Source organism: Petaurus breviceps, unplaced genomic scaffold (assembly GCF_028583685.1).
Source record: "Petaurus breviceps papuanus isolate PSGF00001 unplaced genomic scaffold, PetGlider_PUasm1.0 79, whole genome shotgun sequence".
Classification (NCBI taxonomy): Eukaryota; Metazoa; Chordata; class Mammalia; order Diprotodontia; family Petauridae; genus Petaurus; species Petaurus breviceps.
This window is the reverse complement of record NW_027186523.1, coordinates 15,648,490-15,668,232: the sequence shown is the minus strand read 5'-3', so window position 1 is coordinate 15,668,232 and position 19,743 is coordinate 15,648,490. Positions and strand designations below refer to the sequence as shown.

Here is a 19,743-nt window from a genome sequence, read left to right as displayed (position 1 = left end):
TGATTGCTACAAGAACTCATTTAAAGTGACATCTGGCTAAACAGAGCAGCCAAAGATCAGCTTGCTCTTACGTCCTAGCAGCCTAATGGACTCTGGAATTTTGTGCCATTGGCATGTTGAAGCAGACCATCCCTGGCTTTCCTTTCCAATCCAAAGGAGGAGTAGCTATTCAGATACTCTGGAAGCTAAAATGTGGCTGTGGGTGAGAAGGAAGTGGTGAGGGGAGGAAAGTAGAGGACAGTAGGGAACATGGGAGGGCAGCTGGTGTTACAAAATGTGCTAGAGATGGAGACTGTAGTGGGAAGAAGAAACAGAATGTTTCTAATGAGAGGTTTTCGAACAGTGTGCATCAAGTGATTCTGTGACAGGGTTTCTCACAGGTTCAGTTTCATGGTTAAGTATATTATTCCACTGTAATTCAAACTGTGATAGCAACATGTATATTATCTAATACTATAAGCATTCCTTTCTTTTGAGGACTGGCCACCTATACTCTAAATATAAGTACCCTGGTTACAGTAACTCTGGGACTTTTCAAAAATTCTAGAGAGAAAAAAGATATGAGGGGCAGCCAGGTGGCTCAGTGAGTAAGAGCACCGGCCCCAGAGTCGGGATGACCTGGGATCGAATCTGGGCTCTGATACTTAGCACCACACCCAGAAACAACTGGCCGTGCAACCTTGAGCAAGTTACTTAATCCCGATTGCTTTAAAAAAGAAAAAAAAGATATGAGATGGCATTCCATCCTTACCTCCCTTTCCCCCACCTCCTTTGGCAAGCACAGATTCACCCTCCCTGAGATACACTAAGAGTCCCTGAGATCACACTTGATCTAATGCAAATGGAAGAGTCTGGTGAACTGGGGAAGGTCCAAAGAGAAGACCAAAATTCACTTTGGAAGATGAAAAGATTGATGTTTACAAATTTCATACCATGTACCAGCATTTTGCTTGACATGAGGGATACAGAGACAAAAATCTAAGAGCCAATGATCTCCCAAGCTTACATTCTTTTAGAGGGGAGAAAGACAAGTATATAGAGATATATAAAAAGTGAATACATTTTACATTCATTTTGAGGAGGAATACCTCCCCAATAGGTAATTTTGGGAGAGAGAAGATGTATTGCCAATTATGGCAGCACAGCTGAGGACTGTTGCTATGAATAATATTAAGGATCTAATTGTATAGTATAATGAACTCTCTATTCATTCAGTAGTAAACTAAACATTGTTCAATAAAGCATAACATAGCAATATCCTTAAGCAAAACATATCATCTATCTATCTATCTATCTATCTATCTATCTATCTATCACACTCAGTATACCATGTGACACATAAATTTATCATGCATTCAGTAACACTCCCCAAAATATTTGTTTACACAATTAGGGGGTCCCAGGCTAGGGTCTTCCTTAGCACAATACAGTACACAGTATATATCACTGCATCCCCCAAAACACTTAAAGCTGAATTTGAACTTGGGTCTTCCTGACTAAAGTGCTCTATCCACCTTGCTACTATCAGAGAAGTAGTAAAAAGCAGAGGTGTCTAATATGGAGTTGTGGGTGGTGGGGAGGCAAATGCAGACCACAACATTCCTGAGTATGGTCTGAATAAATAAAAATGTAATTGGAAAATATTTGACAACATAAATGGAAATAAAATAAAATGTAGATAATGTTAATATGTAGTTTTCTAGGGCAGTGTGTACCTGTCAGGATCTTTATGTACAAGTTAGTGGCCCCTGTTTCTTTTGGAGTTTGGCACCACTGGCATCTAAAGAGCTTTACTGTATGACTCCTCCCCCGCACTCCCATTCCCCAAAAAAGGCAAGGTCACTCATGTAATAAGAGCAAAGGATAACTAGAACACAAGCTATGTGATCCATTATTATCCACACCCTGTCAGCAGTGCTAGAGGAAGGTTCCCAACACACTGATGGGACCCCTTGTAGAGAATTTATGGAAAACTATTGATAAGAATTGCTCAGAATGAGAAGGGATGGATGCTTATCAGATCTGCAGAAGACACAGCAGCTAACTACCATGGGACAGAATCAGAAACCAAAATTATCCCAACAGGCTAGCATGCTGGACTGAATCTAATAAGACAAAGTGTGCTAGGACTAAGCCAGCTAGGTAGCTCAGTGGATAGAGTACCAGGCCTAGAGTTGGGAAGATCTGAAAAATCCATCCTCAGATGCTTCCTAGCTGTGTGACCTTAGGCAAGTCATTTAACCTTGTTTGCCTCAGTTTCCTCATCTGTAAAATGAGCTAGAGAAGGAAATGGCAAACCACTCCAGTATCTCTGCCAGGAAAACCCCAAATGGGGTCACAAAGAGTAAGACATGACTGAAAAAAAGACTGAACAACAAATTAGGGACAAATGTAAAGTCTAAGAAAGTCAACTTTATAAATCCAAGATGGGGATGAGGAGGTGTATGAGTAGACAGTATTTTTTTCTTTGGAGCTTTAGTGCCCTTCTAGTGAAAGTCAACAGGGTAATTAGGTAATGCAAGCTTTCGCTGAATTAGGAGACGTGTAATATCCAAGATAAGGAAGGTATTGGTCCTTCAGTATCCTGCCTTGCTCAGACCAACCCTGGAGTTTTATGTTTAGTTCTAGGTCCAACATTTAAAGGAGGAAATTGCTAAGCTGGAGAACACTGAAAGAGGGAATTCCAGAGTGGTTTTTTAAAAAAGGAAGAAAACCTTAAAACAAGACCATGTGAAAAATTGAAAGAACCAAGAATGTTAAACTTGGAAAAGAGAAGTCTGGGAAGAAGAAAGGGGGTAACAGTTGTATCAAAGCATTTGTGGAAGAGGGATTCTGCTTGGTCTTAAAGGGCAGAACCAGAAAAAGTGGGGAGAAGTTGTAGCAAGGAAGTATACTTGGGCTTGATGTAAGGAAAAAACTTCCTAAAAATTATACACTCCAAGGGGGTGTGTGTCACGAGGTAATGGATTTCCTTGTTGCTGTAGGTCTGCCAAATAAAGGCCCAGTGTCCAGTCTGGGGTGTGTTTGGGTAGATTCTATCCAAGTCTGGGAGCAAGAGCAGCTATCAATTAGCAAGCCGTGTTCTTGGCACTGTGCTACCCACCTGCGATACAAATGTAAAAGCGAAACATCTCTTGTCCTCGTTGAGCTTAAATTCTACTGGGCAACAGAACCATAATTCACATGGGAATGCCAGAGAATGGAGCTTTGGTCTATATAGTCAGGAATGGTGAGGAGAGCCATAGGGTAGTAGATTTTCAGATCTTTTTTAGGGGCAATAATAACATTGAGTTGATTATTTTTCCCTGTGTAAGAAGTATAAGGGAGAATGGCATACATGTAGCAATATGGGTAGATGTCCTGTTGAATATGTGGATGGAGTAAAGCATGGTCTTGGAGCCAACCAGATACAGAGAGGTGAGATGAAGATTACTCTAGAACCTTCCAACTCATGGCAGCCATGCCTTAAGGCAAGTCGCCAAACTGAGTAGATTAACTTTGCCTGGGTAGAATTCTGTTGGTCCAGACTAAAGGGTTAGGGTTCCTGGTGGGGAGAAGCAAAAAGGAGCAGAATAGATGATAAAATGCCTTGAATTCTGCCACTATGCTAAAAGGACAGACCTATAGCTCATCTCTGCTCAGAAAATAAAAAATTTGGTTTAAATTATTTTGGAGGAAATTACACTAGAAAAAAAAGGAATTCTTTTTTTTACCACTTTATTTGAACCTTTCCATATTTCTTTGTATCTTTCACATTTGTTGGTTTTCATAGCACACTCCTCCCCTTTTACATGAAGATATCAGAATTTATTCAGTCATTCTCCAATCATTAAACACATTATTTCGGACATTGTTGTCCATGGTCACCTATAAATCCTCTATGGGGGCCCACCCACTGTCCTAGGCACCCTTCTCTCAGTTTTTAAGCCTCATGAAGAGTATTAATATAGCACACAAATATTCAGATAATTTCAATTTATCTCTAATTTGTTGTTGTTCAGTCTTTTTTCAGTCATGTCTTACTCTTTGTGACCCCATTTGGAGTTTTCCTGGCAGAGATACTGGAGTGGTTTGCCATTTCCTTCTCTAGCTCATTTTACAGATGAGGAAACTGAGGCAAAGTTAAGTGACTTGCCCAAGGTCACACAGCAGCATCTGAGGATGGATTTCTCAGGTCTTCCCAACTGTAGGCCTGGCACTCTATCCACTGAGCTACCTAGCTGGCTTAGTACTAACACACTTTGTCTTATTAGCCTCTGAAATATTTGTGTGCTAGACTAATACTCTCATGAGGCTTAAAGACTGAGAGAAAGGTGCCTAGGACAGTGGGTGGACCTCCATGGAGGATTTATAGGTGGCTATAGACAACAATGTCCCAAATAATATGCTTTTTGTGGATTGGAGAATGACTGAATAAATTCTGATATCTTCATGTAAAAGGGGAGGAGTGTGCTACGAAAACCAACAAATGTGAAAGATACAAAGAAATATGGAAAGGTTCAGATAAAGTGGTACAAAGCCAGGTCAACAGAAGCAGAAGACTGTGTGCATTAAGTACTGTAATGTAGAGTGCTTTTGGAATCAGGGATCTGACTCCAGGTCCTCTCTGTGTCATGTATTACTTGTGTAGTCTTAGAAGAGACACTTAACATCTCTTGGGTTCCTTTTTTTCCTGTGAAATTCAAGAATTTGGACTAGACTTTGAAGTCCCTTAATGCCCATGATCTGATGAACTAAATACAAAAGAAAATAAAAATAAAAACTTCAGAAAGGGACTAAAGGAAAATGTCTTTCCTGTTTGCCATGTGTTAATTTATTCAGGTCTACTTTGTAAACATGTTTGGTATAATCTTTTCAGGGAGTTAGAATATTTTTATTTCTCATTCTGCAAGGGTGTTTTTGTTGTTGATGGCCATTATAAGAAAGGCAGCCTAAAAATCACCTGTGAGATTTTGTAAATAAATTACTGAGGGAAATTGTGGCAACTGAGGGAGAGAGAGGAAGAGGGAGAAAGAGAAATTAGCTCTAACACATGCATATTCACTTTCATTACAAAGCATGCAAAATACAAAAGTGTGACCATCTTCGAAGGAATTTATTTTTTTGCTCAGCGTATGATTTTAATCATGAATGATTATTCAGCAAGACAAAAGCCCAGCTGTTTTAGTTATTCAGCCTAAGGTGAGAAGCTGGATTGGGTTCAAGGCTATGGCTAAAGAGACATGGCAACTACCATTACTCTTGTCTTTTCTCCCTAACAGAAAAGTCTGGGGCCTGGGGATATTCTGCTAAGACAGGATGTCTTTACATCCCTTTAGGAAGGCGTTTTTTTGTTATCTGACAACTGCTTAAAAGTTATGAATTTATGCCAACTTGATTTCTTTTCCCCAAACTAGAAGAAGCATATGGAGAATAATGGAAATCTTCTTCATAGATTAGTGGCATCACTGAGAAGCAGCTGGGACAGATTATCAATCTGCTACCCAAGGAGGGTTGCATTTCTTACCTTTTTCTCAGTTATGTGAACTTAAATTTAACTGAAGCTTTTCAGTGCCTTCTTGTTTATGCTCAGTGGCCTTTGGCAAGACAGCTGAACAGAGAACACAAAAAGAAACCACAGATGTTTCTTTGCTTTCACACAGTCTCTTTAGAGAGTGTTTGTCTTGAGGGCATATTGTCTCCAATTTTATTAAATAGGGCACCAACTATGTGCAAGTCTAGTTTCTTCTGTGTAGCACTACAGAAAGAAAGAAAAACAGCGTGTGGAGAGATTGGTTTACTTTACCCCCTCAGCTATGCCTCCCACCTTCTCTTCTATTAGTTTTCTACCTGGGCTTTTGGTTCCAACCACAATGATTTCATAGAATTGGAATTTTAGAGCTGGACAGGACGATTGATGTCAATTAATCCAACTGCAATTCATGGCACATGAATCACCTGTTTAACATTCTCAAGGGATCATTTTACCACCTGCATGACATTCGGTCAAACTTCGGTTCTCCAAAGTAGGCATATTTTGCAATTATACAGAGAATGCAAGTGAGACTTGCATTTTGCCCTTGTTCTATGTTGGAGGAATAAGATGAAAGGAATTTCACAAGATGTTCTCATTACTCCAGGATCACAACCCAGGGAGAAGGGAATCGGGAATTCCTCTCAGAGCCAATCTGATAGCCTTATCCTTGCTTCTCCAAAGCAAAGAGAAGGGGAAGAATAAGACAGAAAATGCCAAAGCAGAATAAGAGACAAAAAGAAGATGTGGTATTCTAATGCAAAGGAAAGAGACCGGAAGCATAGAGATCAAGTGAATTAGTAAACATTTTTCCCTGTTTATGAGCCCTTCGGAGTCAGCAAAGCTATCTTAATGCATTTTAAATCTAATCTCTTCCTAACACGATGCCACCCACATCATGGGTGCTCAAAAAATACCTGTTATCATTGTGGGTGTGCTTGCCATAAGCCTTCTCCACTCTGGCCCATCCTTCTTTCAGCTGCCTAAAGCCCAGGTCTGACCACTTCACTCTCCCCAACCCCTGCCCTGCTCTGTGAACTCCAGTGGCTTCCTATCACCTCTGGGGTCAAATATAAAATGTCTGTGACATTCAAAGCCCTTCATCAATGCTTCCCCACCTCCCAGCCTTCTAGCCTTGCATCTTACTCTCAATCATGAACTCAATCACAACACAGGCCTTCTCACTATTCCACAAACTAGACAGTCCATCTCTCGGCTCTGGGTATTTTCTCTGGCTGTTGCTCATCCTTGTCTCTGGTTTTTCTGGCTTCCTTCAAGTCCCAGCTAAAATTCTACTTTCCTCAGGAAGCTTTTCCCAATCCTTTTAAATTCTAGTGCCTTCCCTCTGTTATTCATCTTTTATGTATCCCATATATAACTTGCTTCTAAATACGTTTGGATACTGTCTCCCGTTGGATTGTGAGCTCCTTGAGGGCAGGCACTATCTTTTGCCTCTTTTTGTATCCCCCTGCTCAGCATATGCTTGGCACATTAGTAGGTACTAAATAAATGCTCACTGATTATGGCCAAAATCGTATTTCAAATAAAGTTTATTTTAATGATAAAAAATCCCACAGGTGACATTTCTTTCTAAATGTTGTATCAATTCTGGTTACTTTGTACAAATAAATTTTAAAGAGCAATATTCAAGCCTATAAAACTAATGTCTTCTAAGCAAAAACAAAACACAGAAGGGTACTGAACATGCAGCCATGTAGTATGCTCCCCCCCACCTTGTTATTTCTCTAATATTGTGAGTCTTGTTCAAATTAAGGCGATTGTTTTACTATTCCATAAACTGACTATTCACCCAAAGAGTCATTTAAATAAAAAGTGTTGTACAGTTAAAAACTATCAGAATGCTTAATAATAAGTACAAAGGCCATGAAATTATGAATTGCTTTGGGTTGGCAAAGAAATTATTCTCATGTTATGTGCAAATTTACTCTTGACGCTAAAGGAAATGTTCCAGATGAAAGCACATTCAGAAACTCACGAGGCTCAAATGGATCAATGATCAATGTGGATGTTCACTACAGTGATATAGATTGTAATTCAGCCACACCTGCACACATCCTTTGTGACTCTGGTCCATTTCCTCTCATAAAATAGCCACAGGAGGTCTTTCCAACCTCCCTTGGCTTTTCCTGACGTTGCAAGGCTAGAAATGGGGCACTCAGGATGAACACTTTGCTTTTGTTACATGGCCATCGTCTTTCTCCATTACCCATTTCCCTCATGATATCTTTACACCTCTTCTTCTTTAAAGCGTTACACAGCCTGTTATTATGCCCACCATGAACCTCCCCATTCTCACATTTGTTTTCTGTTTTCTAGAGTTTATAGTATTCCATTTTACAGAGTCATAAAAATAATACTGGAAGACTAGAAATATTAAAAATATGGACCTTTGTTTCTTAGAGAAGCTTGGGGACATTAGAAGACCTTTGCAATTTCCTGAAGGCAATGCCGTCTGCTGTCCTGGTTCTTTTTAATTCTGAGGCTTACTTATTAATCCATTTGTTCACCCTGCCTCTAAAATAGTAGTAGACTACTTCCTAGTAGTAGTCTACATACTACATATAATATATACACCTATGATACAATCTATAGTAGCAGACTACTTCAGAGTAGTAATCTACTATAAATACACATGATACAATATATACATAACACAATAATATACAGCATATAGGATGTATATATACAAAAGCTTGTACGTATATGTTGATATGTGTGTTTGTACACACACATACAGATGGACATTCCATAAATTGTTTAACCAACTTCATGTCATAATCCCAACAATAGGTATTCGTCACCCACTTGGTTTTTCCTTTCTGTATGATTAGGCCAAACAATTTCTTCCAGGAAGCTTGGTAGTGTTTCAGGGGGTAATCTAACTAGCATGATGTCATCTACTAACAGAAGCATCTGGAGTACCTCACTGTTCAGGAGATTCCAGTTCAACTTGGACTTCATTTTAGATCTCCTATAGCCCACTGGTCCTTCTTTGACTAATATTCACTTTCTTGTTTTATGCCTTGCCTGGTTTTTATGGTCAGAAAGTCAGTGAACAAGACTCTCTCCATTGTTAAATATTTCAAGGAATCATGAATGATTTTGATGTATGGATGGAAGACACCTTGTTTGAAGATGGTCTTTAAAATAACGTTTTGGGGTGGCTAGGTGGTGCAGTGAATAGAGCACTGGCCCTGGAGTCAGGAGGACTTGAGTTCAAATCCAGCCTCAGACACTTAATGCTTACTAGCCGTGTGACCTTGGGCAAATCATTTAACCCCAACTGCCCTGCCCTCCCCCTTCAAAGAAAAACCATAAATAAATAAATAAAATAATGTTTTACTCTACTGAATAAAGTATTTTAAAATAAGCAATAAAAATAAATGTAGTAGTAACTTTTAGTCAATTGTACAATGATAAAAATATGTATGGTCTGACATAGAATATTATTTGTGAACGTTTGACTGTTTCTACTAATACACTCATCAAGAATGGCCTCAATGCATTTGCAGATTATTCTCACAAATTCTGTAAAAATGATAAAGAAGGCACATTGGTTAGTAGTTTTTCAAACCTCTTCTACACACACTTGCTTTTTTTTAGTGCCATTTCTGTGTCCTCTATAAATATGTTAGGGATTGTGATATTACACTGCAAGAATGGTGGTTCAACTGGTCTCCTTTGCAAAAATGACTTGTCATGAAAATCTTTGCAGATCTTTTCCACATTTCTTCTGTTTGTTGTCCTCTTTCTCTTCTAATCATGGGGATGATTGCTTTCTTGAGCTTCTAATCAAGCTTTCTTTAAATTAGTTTTGCTCTCCATTGCTTCTCTTCTGTATGAGGTAATACTGCTTATAAGCTACCATCATCTTTGTCTGTAAAATTTTATAAATAAGTTTATATTCTAAATCCACATACCCTTTTACCACCATCTCTCCCTGCCTGGTTAAGAAAGTTGTTGATTACGGCACTCTTTAGGTTCTTTTGGTCTTCTTGTTACAGATCTGGTTTATATGATTTATATTATTATTTATATTAATTAAAATTTTGCATGCAATCATTATAATTAATGTTGCTGTCTTTTCTTATATCCATTACCAATGAGGATAAAAATAGCACCTACTTCGTAGGGTTTTGGTGAAGATCAAGTAAGATAATGATAAAGCAATCAGCACAGTGCCTAAACACGTTGTTCAGTCATTTTTCAGTCATGTCCAATCTCTGTAATTCCATCTGGGGTTTTCTTAGCTAAGATAATGGCATGGTTCACCATTTCCTTCTCTAGCTCATTTTATAGATGAGGAAGTGAAGTAATCAGGGATAAGTGACTTGCCCAGGGTCACACAGCTAGTAAGTGTCTGAGGCCAGATTTGAACTCAGGAAGATGAGTCTCTCTGACTCTATGGCTGGCCCTCTATCCACTATGTCACCTAACTGCCTTCCTGGCACATAGTAAGCACTATATAAATGTTAACTATTATAAGTAGTAATAAGTAAAAATTTCCCTTAATTCTCTTTCTTGAGTTCTGAAGCATGGGAGAATAAACTTCCCCCAAATAAGAAATGGGGTAAATGATTCTTTCATCTTCCTATAACTCCTTCTTAATTCCAGGTTGGGATGAGACCATTCCATGGAGTGGTAGTAAATAGTGGAGGTAAATAGTGTGTGTATGTGGCCTGGGGAAGTGATTCTGCTTAATAAGAATAAGCGCATCCTTGTATGTGATGCCTCATCATTTTGAAGGTGTGATTTTCCCCTTAGCCGAGGAGGAAGTTCTCATTCTGAGATTTTCCACCTGTTTGTTTTGTGACTTAATGGCATAGGAATGGAAGATCCTAGAAGGTGAGCACCACTTGTCCGTGACCTCACATTACCACCTTCTGATCCTACAGTGTTCAGCAGAAATCCATGTACCTTGTGAGTGCGCAGCAAATGTAAATCAGAAAGATTTGTTACACAGAACATTCATATTTCTCTCTGTCCTCCCTATGCTTCCCCAAGAAAAAAAAATCCAACATGGCTCCTTGTACTTTAGCAGCACCAGAGAGTGGACAGAACTGTAAGAAAACCACAGAGTTTGGTTGGCAGTTATTTAGAAACCCAGAAGAGTTCACATTCAGTCTCACAGCCCTGCTAGTTCTTTAGCCAACATAGAAATACCCAAAAATTTATTTTGAAAGAAAAATCCTCAAACATCAAAAATTAAAATGGTACAACATAGATATTCTTTGTCAGGACTATTTGATCATATTTTAAAAGACATACTTAAAAGTGAAAACTGAATGAATGCACAGTACCATATAGCAGATTCATGCTCTGGACTGGGCCACATATCACAGCTTCATTGAAAAAAGAAATCCTGGGGGCGGCTAGGTGTTGCAGTCAATAGAGCACCAGCCCTGGAGTCAGGAGGACCTGAGTTCAAATCTGGCTTTAGACACTTAACACAAAAAACTAGCCGTATGACCTTGGGCAAGTCGCTTAACCCTAACTGCCCTGCCTTCCCTCCAAAAAAAAGAAAAGAAAAAGAAATCCTGAAAACATTTTCTTCCAATTGTTCTTGAAATTATTATATTGGTTGCATTATTAAATAGAGAACAGTTTTTCTTTCCCATGAGGACCTCAAACCCTCTAGTATTCTCAATCTACTTAAATCTATTTTATGTATTTGCAGTAAATGACTAATAGATGAGTATGGATTTGTACCAAAGACTTTGCAATAATCAATAAAAGGAGGTTAAATTTAAAAAAAAAAGAAAGAAAGAAATCCTGTACTGGCCAAGTGACTAAATAACATGACTTAATAGAGTTTTCATTTTCTAATTGCTGTGATTCAGTGTGGGTGGTACTTCTCCTCACTCCTTTTAAGAGACTGTTGGATTAGATAACATTCATTTTATTTTCTGCTTACCCACTGGTTTGTACAGATCTCTCCCTCCCCTCCCCCATGCATGCATGTTCACACATGTGTACACACACATACACACACACACTTCAATCCCTCATGATATGGCCTGGCTCTTTCCTACTTCCATTATCTTACTAGTTTATATACAAATATGCCAAGAAGCAAAGTGATTAGATGTTATTTCTTGGCTTACAGATGAGCAGCCAGCAACAATCTTTATAAAATGATCACTAAGGTTACTCCCCACCTGCTCTCCAACACATACAATTTAGAGGCAAAGGTCCCTTTTAAAAAGAGGAGAGTGACTGGCTATGCAGGAGACTAGGGCTTTAGACACAGGCAAATGGCGTCATCTTAGTTCTGCCATTCCTATCCCCTCTTCTCTTCTCCTGCCCTTTAATTTCTTCCCTCTATTCATTCTTTTCCTTTATGTAACTCCATTTCTTTTTCCTTCTTGTCTTCTAGCCATTAAATTGCAGCAACATTAAAAAAAAAAAAGGAATGATTGGATATGACATATGAAACCTCCCAAGGGAAACATTAAAAACCAAGTGATTGTGTGTCTGACATAGCCCTAGAATGTATTATATAAGGACTTGAAGAACTGGGTTTTCAAAGTTTTTTTGTCTTTTGGAGGGGAGAAGTCAATGCAACTGGGGTTAAGTGATTTGCCCAAGGTCACACAGCTAGTAAGTGTTAAGTGTCTGAGGCCGCATTTGAACTCAGGTCCTCCTGACTCCAGGGCTGGTACTCTATTCACTGTGCCACCTAGCTGCCCCAAGAACTTGAAGAATTGTTGTAGAGTGGGGAGAGCCTTGGGTTTGGATTCTAAAAGCCTATGAGTGAAGCTTAGGTCTGCTACTTACAAGTTGCTAAATCTCTCCAGGCCTCAATTTCCTTGATTATAAAACAAAGAGGTGGAACGAGATGATCTTTAAGGTCTCTCTCAGCTCTAAAATCTGTTCAGCTGGAATCATCATCATCAATAACATATACATAGTGCTTTAAGTTCTGAGGTCTTAGGTTCAGATCCCAGCTCTGCCATTTTATCTCAGTAGGTCTCATCTGAAACATGAGGGCCTTGGATTCACGGCCTCCAAGTAATATACATAGAGCACTTTGGAAATCTTCATTGGAGCATAGATTTAGAGACAAAATGGACCTTGGAGCACATTAAGTGCAATGCCCTTATGTTAATGGGAGCCACTAGGTGCTACAGTGGGTAGAGTAGGAGTCAGGAGGATTTGAGTTCAAATCCCACTTCAGACACTTATTAGCTGTGTGACCCTGGGCAAGTCACTTAACACTTAACCCTGTTTGCCTCAGTTTCCTCATCTGTAAAATGAGCTGGAGAAGGAAATGGCAAACCACCCCAGTATCTTTTCCAAGAAAACCCCTAATGGGGTCACAAAGGAGCTGAAATGACTAAACAATAATAACTACATATATTATCTGACTTGATCATAGAATGTTAGAACTGGGACAGATCTTAGAGATCATTTGATTCAAACCTCTCATTTTCCAGATGGAGAAACTAAGGCATAGAGAAGGGAAATGAAGTGTTGAAGGTCATATGGCCAGTTAAGGGCAGAGATGAACTATGAAACCAAGACTCCTGCCTCTGTATATTGTGTTCTCTGCTATAGCAAGTTGCTTCTTGCAGCAACTGCACAGAAAATACAAACTCATGTCAAGCCAATGTCTGTTGCATGCTTATAATTTAAGGGCTGTGTTTAATTACTGGGAACAAAAGACAGGCTAAATGTTGGGGATGCAAAGAAAGGCAAAAAGTAGTCCCTGCCTTCAAGGAGCTTGCAGTCTACAGAGCAGACAACATGCAGATGATTCTTTACAAACGAGATATATAACAGGAAAAATTAGAGATAACGTCACAGGGAAGGCAGTGACATTAAGAGGGATCAAGAAAGGCTACTTGCAGAAAAAGTGCGATGTTACTGGGACCTGAAGGAAACCAGGAACCTAGGAGTCAGAAGTAAGGAAAGAGAGCCTTCCAGGTGTAGGGGAGGCCAGTGGAAATGCCCAGAGTTAGGAAATGGAATGTTTTGTATGAGGAATAGGAAGGAAGCCAGTACCACAGTAGTATAGAGAACAGGGAGGAGAGAAACATATCAGAAGACTGGAAAGGTAGGAAGGAGACAGGTTAAGAAGGGCATTAAAAGTCAAACAGAGGATTTGATATTTGATATTGGTAATAGGGAGTTACTGGCAACACCCTCATAACCTATGGGTTTTTTTTTTTATTCTTTCCCCAAAGGAAATGAGATCAAGTTGGTCACAAGTGGGCTTTATATACTTAAAGGTACTCACGAAGTCCCCAAATGCACATATACACCCCTGGGACAACTACCCATTAGTGTACTTACCCACATATCCCGGAGTGCCACACGCTGTAGACATGACATCTCCTTTACCTTCCATTTTGGACAACCCAAAGTCACTGATCATGATTTTGGACTCCTCATCCTGGCTGTAGTACAAAAGGTTTTCAGGCTAACATGGGAGGAAGATGCAAACAAAAAAAAAACAAATATAAATATTTTGCACATCTGGGTTAAGTCTGAGAGAAGACATCTAATACTTGAGACCAAACATGGCAGCCTCTCACTTACAACAATTGAAGATTAAACATGGCTATTAAATTATGAAATGTATAGCATGATTGAAAGTTAGATCTTTCTTTGGGTTGGTCTGTAGATTTCCTATAATGACTAATTCTTAAACAGTACAGCGAGATAGGTGGGAAACTGTTCATTCGATTCCTATGTGAGCTGAAGGGGAATCACCAGGCAACAAAAACACCTCTCACTTATATCTTTGTTTTTTAAATGGCAAGACCATGATGATGATTGGGAGGAGGAATCATAATTAATTATCTGTCATAGGATTCTATTTCTCTTCCCATCCCCAAGTGTCTTTTCTACTTCTGGAGCTGCCACTGAAAGAGATGGAACAGTGACATGTATTAGGAGGTCTAAATAGCTATCAAAGACTTAGAAGGAATGGAAGAAAATGCATTTATTAAGTGCTTACTGTATGCAAAGCACTGTGTTAAGTGCTGGGTAAGGAGATTAAAAAAAGGACAGTCATTGCTCCCAAAGAGTTTATATTTTAACAGGGGAAGACAACAAATACAGGAAGGCTGGACTGCATGGCAAATGCATCCGTTTTGATCGACTCTGGTTTATTTTTCCCCATTAGAATGTAAGTTTCTCCTGAGTAGGGATCCTTTCATTCTTTGTATTTGCATCAGCTGCATCTAGTACAATGATTGGCACATAGTAGAAATTCAGTAAATGTTAGTCTCTTAATTGATGGAATTAGTATTAAAAATCCATCTAATAAATAATTAACGATGCTACTCACACTAATCTCAAAAGGAACAATTTGCAAAATCTGTACTTTGGGATGAACTTTCTAACATTCTGCTGGGCTAAATTAAATTTTCTTTCCTTTCATGATTTCTTACCAACTTCCACAATCGTACCAATGTTCTTCCCATTCACTGTTTTTGTTGATAAAAATTAGTCTGCTTTTTAGGGAGTATATTCTAGGGAAAAATAAAATAATCCTGTGCTGGGGCAGCTAGGTGGTGCCGTGAGTAAAGCGTCAGCCCTGGAGTCAGGAGGACTCAAGTTCGGTTCCAGCCTCAGACACTTAACACCCACACAAAAAATCTAGCCGCGTAAACTTGGGCAAGTTAATTTAACCCCAACTGCCTTCCAAAAAGGCAAATAATAATAATAATAATAATAATAATAATAATAATAATAATCCTGTGCAAAGTGCACATAATTGAGGCAGAAAGAGAAAATGCTACACTAGAAAAATATCATGGACTTAAAAAAACAAAAACAAAACAGTACCCTACTCCTTACTCGTCTATTAAAATGGAATGTCCAGTACCCAAAGGTATGACTGGAGACTTGGTTTGCTTTTGAATGAATAAAAACCACTGTTAAGCTCAATTTTCTGAATATTTTTCTAGCATGGTTTCCCAAAGAAATCCACTGGAGGAAATGGGTGAGTACTTGCTTTTCTTGTCCCTGTGTATTTTAAAATGGGGTGATTTCTACTCCCTAACAACTTATCAGGATACAAAAACCATGTAAAATGGATTTTTTTAAAGGCTGGAGGAGAGATACATCGTTAAATATTTTGTATGATTATAATATTTGTAATTTGGGATCAGGAAGTTAAGTAGATTGGTTTATTTCTCTTAGAAGTTTATGAAAATTTCATAATCCAATCTTATCCTACTTCACAGAGGCCAGAACCCTTTTTGGGAGATTACAAAGGGGCTCTAAAGTGGCAGTGTTCTACTTTCAGCAATTACATGCTGTGAGTTTGACGATCTAAAAGCTTTGGTTCAATCCAATCCAAATTGGAAACACTTCCCCATAAGGACAATGTGGGAGTGAAATACAATATATATCCCCTAAAGCCAATGTTTCTGTCTTTCTAAGAGGAAATAAATGTTACCCACCATGATATGGCCTATTATTCTCCTTAGAAATTATTTTAAATAAGTACCAATAATCAGCCCACTCACTCTACTCCTACGTGGCTACTAACCTGGCTCTTAAAAACTGCTTACTGTATTTGGAAAACACAATCTGATGGTGGGAAAATACTTCCTAGGTGTACAGGCTATGGATGGGCTTATTTAGCTCAGTGAAGGATTTAAGAAGCCCTTGAAGGCATGATAATCCTTCTGAAATCCTAAAAAACATGCCAAGAACTAATGCTGTAACTCAGCTCATAAAAGCTACCAAAAGTACACATTGCCATCGCCAGTAAAAGAAGGGTCATGGAAGGATAATGAGAGAGAGCAGGAACACAGACCTACACATAGAGAATGTATTGTACTTTATAGCCCTGAAAAACTAAAGACGGCCACCATTTCCTGCCTTTGACATAACCCCAGGGTACCTCTTAAAATCTGATTTTGCTGGCTATATAAAATCCAACCCTGGGAAAATTAATGTCCCTGGGCCTTGTTCGCATCTGTAAGTGGGATAGCTGGATTCGACTAATAAAGTTCCTTCCAGCTCTACACCTAGGACACTATGATCTTTTGCTTATGAGAAACAGTCAGTTGAAGTCAGAAGACCTGGTTTCATATCCTGCCTCTTCATACGCCCTCACCCTTTTACTCAGGGCCAATGATGTAACCTCCCAGGGTCCATAGGCAATTCTATGAATGATGTAATTATGAAATAATTACAGAACCAGTACGAAGAAGTTCCCTCACCGGGAGCTCCATGTATTAACAGAATCACAAGCCTAGTAAATAAATTATAAATAAATAAAAACAATTTAATATTCAGCCCACTAGACTGTAAGGCCCTGAGAGTAGGGACTGCCTTTTGCCTCTCTTCATCAGTACTTAGCATAATGCCTGGCACATCGTCATTTAGTCACGGCTACTGTGACTCCACAGACCATAGCCCTCCAATGCTCTCAATGGTGTTTTCTTGGCAAAGATACCGTAGTGGTTTGCCATTTCCTTCTCCAGATCATTTTACATATAAGGAAACTGAGGCAAACAGGGTTACGTGACTTGCCAGGGTCACACAGCTAGTAACTGTCTGAGGTGGGATTTGAATTCAGGCCTTCCTAACTCCAGGCCACCTAACTGCCTCTGCCTGGCACATAGCAGATACTTAATAAATGTAAGTTAACTGATTTTCCACTGACCTTAAAAATCTATAACTATGTAGAGTATGGTGTTCACATACAATATGAATATGTTAATTATGAGATAAGCAGTGTGACATTTTATCACTTAGCCAATTAAGAGAAATGGGAATTACATCTCATGAAACAGCAAGGGGTTATAGCTTATAAGCTTACAGCTTTCATTCAGTTCATTACTACCAGGAAATGATGGCCTTACCTTGAGGTCCCTATGTACAATTCCCATCCTGTGGAGATAGTAGACTGCATCCAACACCTGGCGGATTAGAGTACTGGCATCTTTTTCCGTGTAAAATCCTTTCTCCACTATTCGATCAAAAAGCTCCCCGCCGGATACGCTGTAAAATACCACAGAGCAAAAAGGCTGCATGAGAGTTCCTGCTGATTTCTGCTGGGAGTTGGGGAAATCACATATAAGATCTAAGGATCATTTCCAAAGTGCATCTGTTTTTTCGGATCATTCTCCTATTGTGTCTAAGCTTTTATAGGTCAGTGTTTCTGGGACACAGGGCATGGATTTCCAAAGAAAAGAAGTGAAAACTAAAATAAGTCCTGTGATTCAGCCCAGCCTAGGAGTTGTCATCTTGCCTTGTCCACTGCCTTATTTGGAGGGTAAATCATACAGATGTAAAATTATGAGAGATACAATGACCCCTCATGGTTCTGGATGACTAATGAGAAAACATGCTATTACAGAGAGATGCTGGATTGAGGGTTCAAGATGAGACATATTTTGGTTTATACACACACACACACACACACACACACACATATATATGTATGTGTGTGTGTGTGTGTGTGTACACAGAGAGTCATTGAGGGAACTTGTTTTGCTTGAATGCATTTTTGTTATAAGAAATTTATTTCTAGGGGCGGCCAAGTGGCTCAGCGAGTAAGAGCACTGGCTACAGTGTCGGGATGACCTGGATCAAATCCGGGCTCAGATACTGTGCACCACACCCAGAAATAACTGGCCATGTAACCTTGAGCAAGTTACTTAACCCCAATTGCTTTAAAAAAAAAAAGAAATTTATTTCTTATAACAAGGGAGAGAAAATAGATTTCTGTTATTTTTTTAAAAGAGAGAGCTGGGGAGGGATGTTACAGATGAGAAATGTTGTACCTCTTTCTGTCGAGGTCAAATTTTTTTTTTTTACAGGAGATCTCTTACAAATTGAGAGTTATCTGGAAATATATATACATATACATATAATTTTAAAATAAAACATAAACCCCCCACATATTACCAAATGGCACCCACAGTGTTCCCTGCTCCCTATCCCATCTGTCATGCCATAGCCAAACTGGACTACTCATCATCTCTTGGGAAAGGGAGAAACAGAATAAACATTTTTAAAAACAATGCCTACTATACACTGGGTGCTGTGCTAAGTGCTTTTCACAAATATTATTTCATTTGATCTTTACAATCACCAAGGTTGGTGCTATTATTATCCCCATTTTCCAGCTGAGGAAAGTGAGGCAGACAGAAGTTAAGTGACTTGCCCAGGGTTTCACAGCTAGTAAGTGTCTGAGGCTGAACGGGGAATTCAGGGCTTCCCTGCTCCAGAGCCCCACCCTCTATCCATTGCACCACCAGCGGCATCTCATACGCATGCTCATTGCCTTCCTTATCTTTGTTCATGCCATTTCCTATGCCAAAGTATTCTTCTCAGCCCTAAACCACATCCTCTCTCTTTTGAAATCTTGCCCATCTTTCTTTGTTTTTAGTTCAGTTCACCTAAATTAAGTTTAAAAAGCATTGATTAGTGCTGGGTATATTCAAGGCACAATGCTAGGTGCTGTAGATAGAAAGCAAACATCAAACCATCCCCTGTGTCAGAGATACACCATGTACACAGATAAGTAAATACCCATTCGTTTTGATGGGGGAAACAGACAATCAATAGTAGTTATTAAGCACTTACTACATGCTAGGCAGAGTGCTGGGAATAAAAAAAAAGTCTTACTCTCAAGGAGACAACATGTACATATAGAAATGTGACAATACTAAACTCTTCATGGGTCTGGAAAGTTGGAATTTTGCCCACCTTTAATGTCCTGCTCAAATGCCACTTCCTTCATATACTGACCCTTCAGTTAGACTGTCTTTACTTCCTTGAGTTTCCATTACAATCCTTTGTACCACTTATAGAATCTTATGTTTGAGTTGTATACTTATTAGTTGAGATTAAACCCCATGAAGGCAGGGGCTTAAGAGCTTAATAAATGGTTTTAGAAATAAATTGAGGACTGCTGGTGGAGTTGTGAACTGATTCAACCATTTTGGAGAGCAATTTGAAACTATGCCCAAAGGGCTATAAAGCTGTGTACACCCTTTGATCCAGTGATACCACTGCTCAGTTTGTATACCAAAGAGATAAAAAAAAAAAGAGGGAAAGGGCCTATTTGTACAAAAATATTTATAGCAGCTCTTTTTGTGGTACCGTGTTTCCCCGATAATAAGACCTATCCCGAAAATAAGCCCTCCCCTTACTGTGTAAGATTCCTCTAAAATAAGCCCTCCCCCGAAAATAAGCCCTATTGAGATTGCTACTGTAGTGAAGGTGATCCCCTGCAC

The 19,743-nt window shown here is 39.1% G+C and overlaps 1 protein-coding gene across 2 annotated transcripts in view; it reads right to left on the bottom strand.

The window, feature by feature from the left end:
- Nucleotides 1–19,743, bottom strand: part of CAMK1D (calcium/calmodulin dependent protein kinase ID) — a 482,788-nt gene that overhangs the window by 69,907 nt on the left and 393,138 nt on the right. For both annotated transcript variants that reach the window (XM_069106410.1, XM_069106411.1), the window contains 2 exons: nucleotides 17,362–17,500; nucleotides 13,829–13,955 (listed from right to left, as the gene is read on the bottom strand). In XM_069106410.1, the coding sequence (XP_068962511.1) occupies nucleotides 13,829–13,955; nucleotides 17,362–17,500 (266 nt within the window). The remainder of the gene's footprint in view (nucleotides 1–13,828; nucleotides 13,956–17,361; nucleotides 17,501–19,743) is intronic.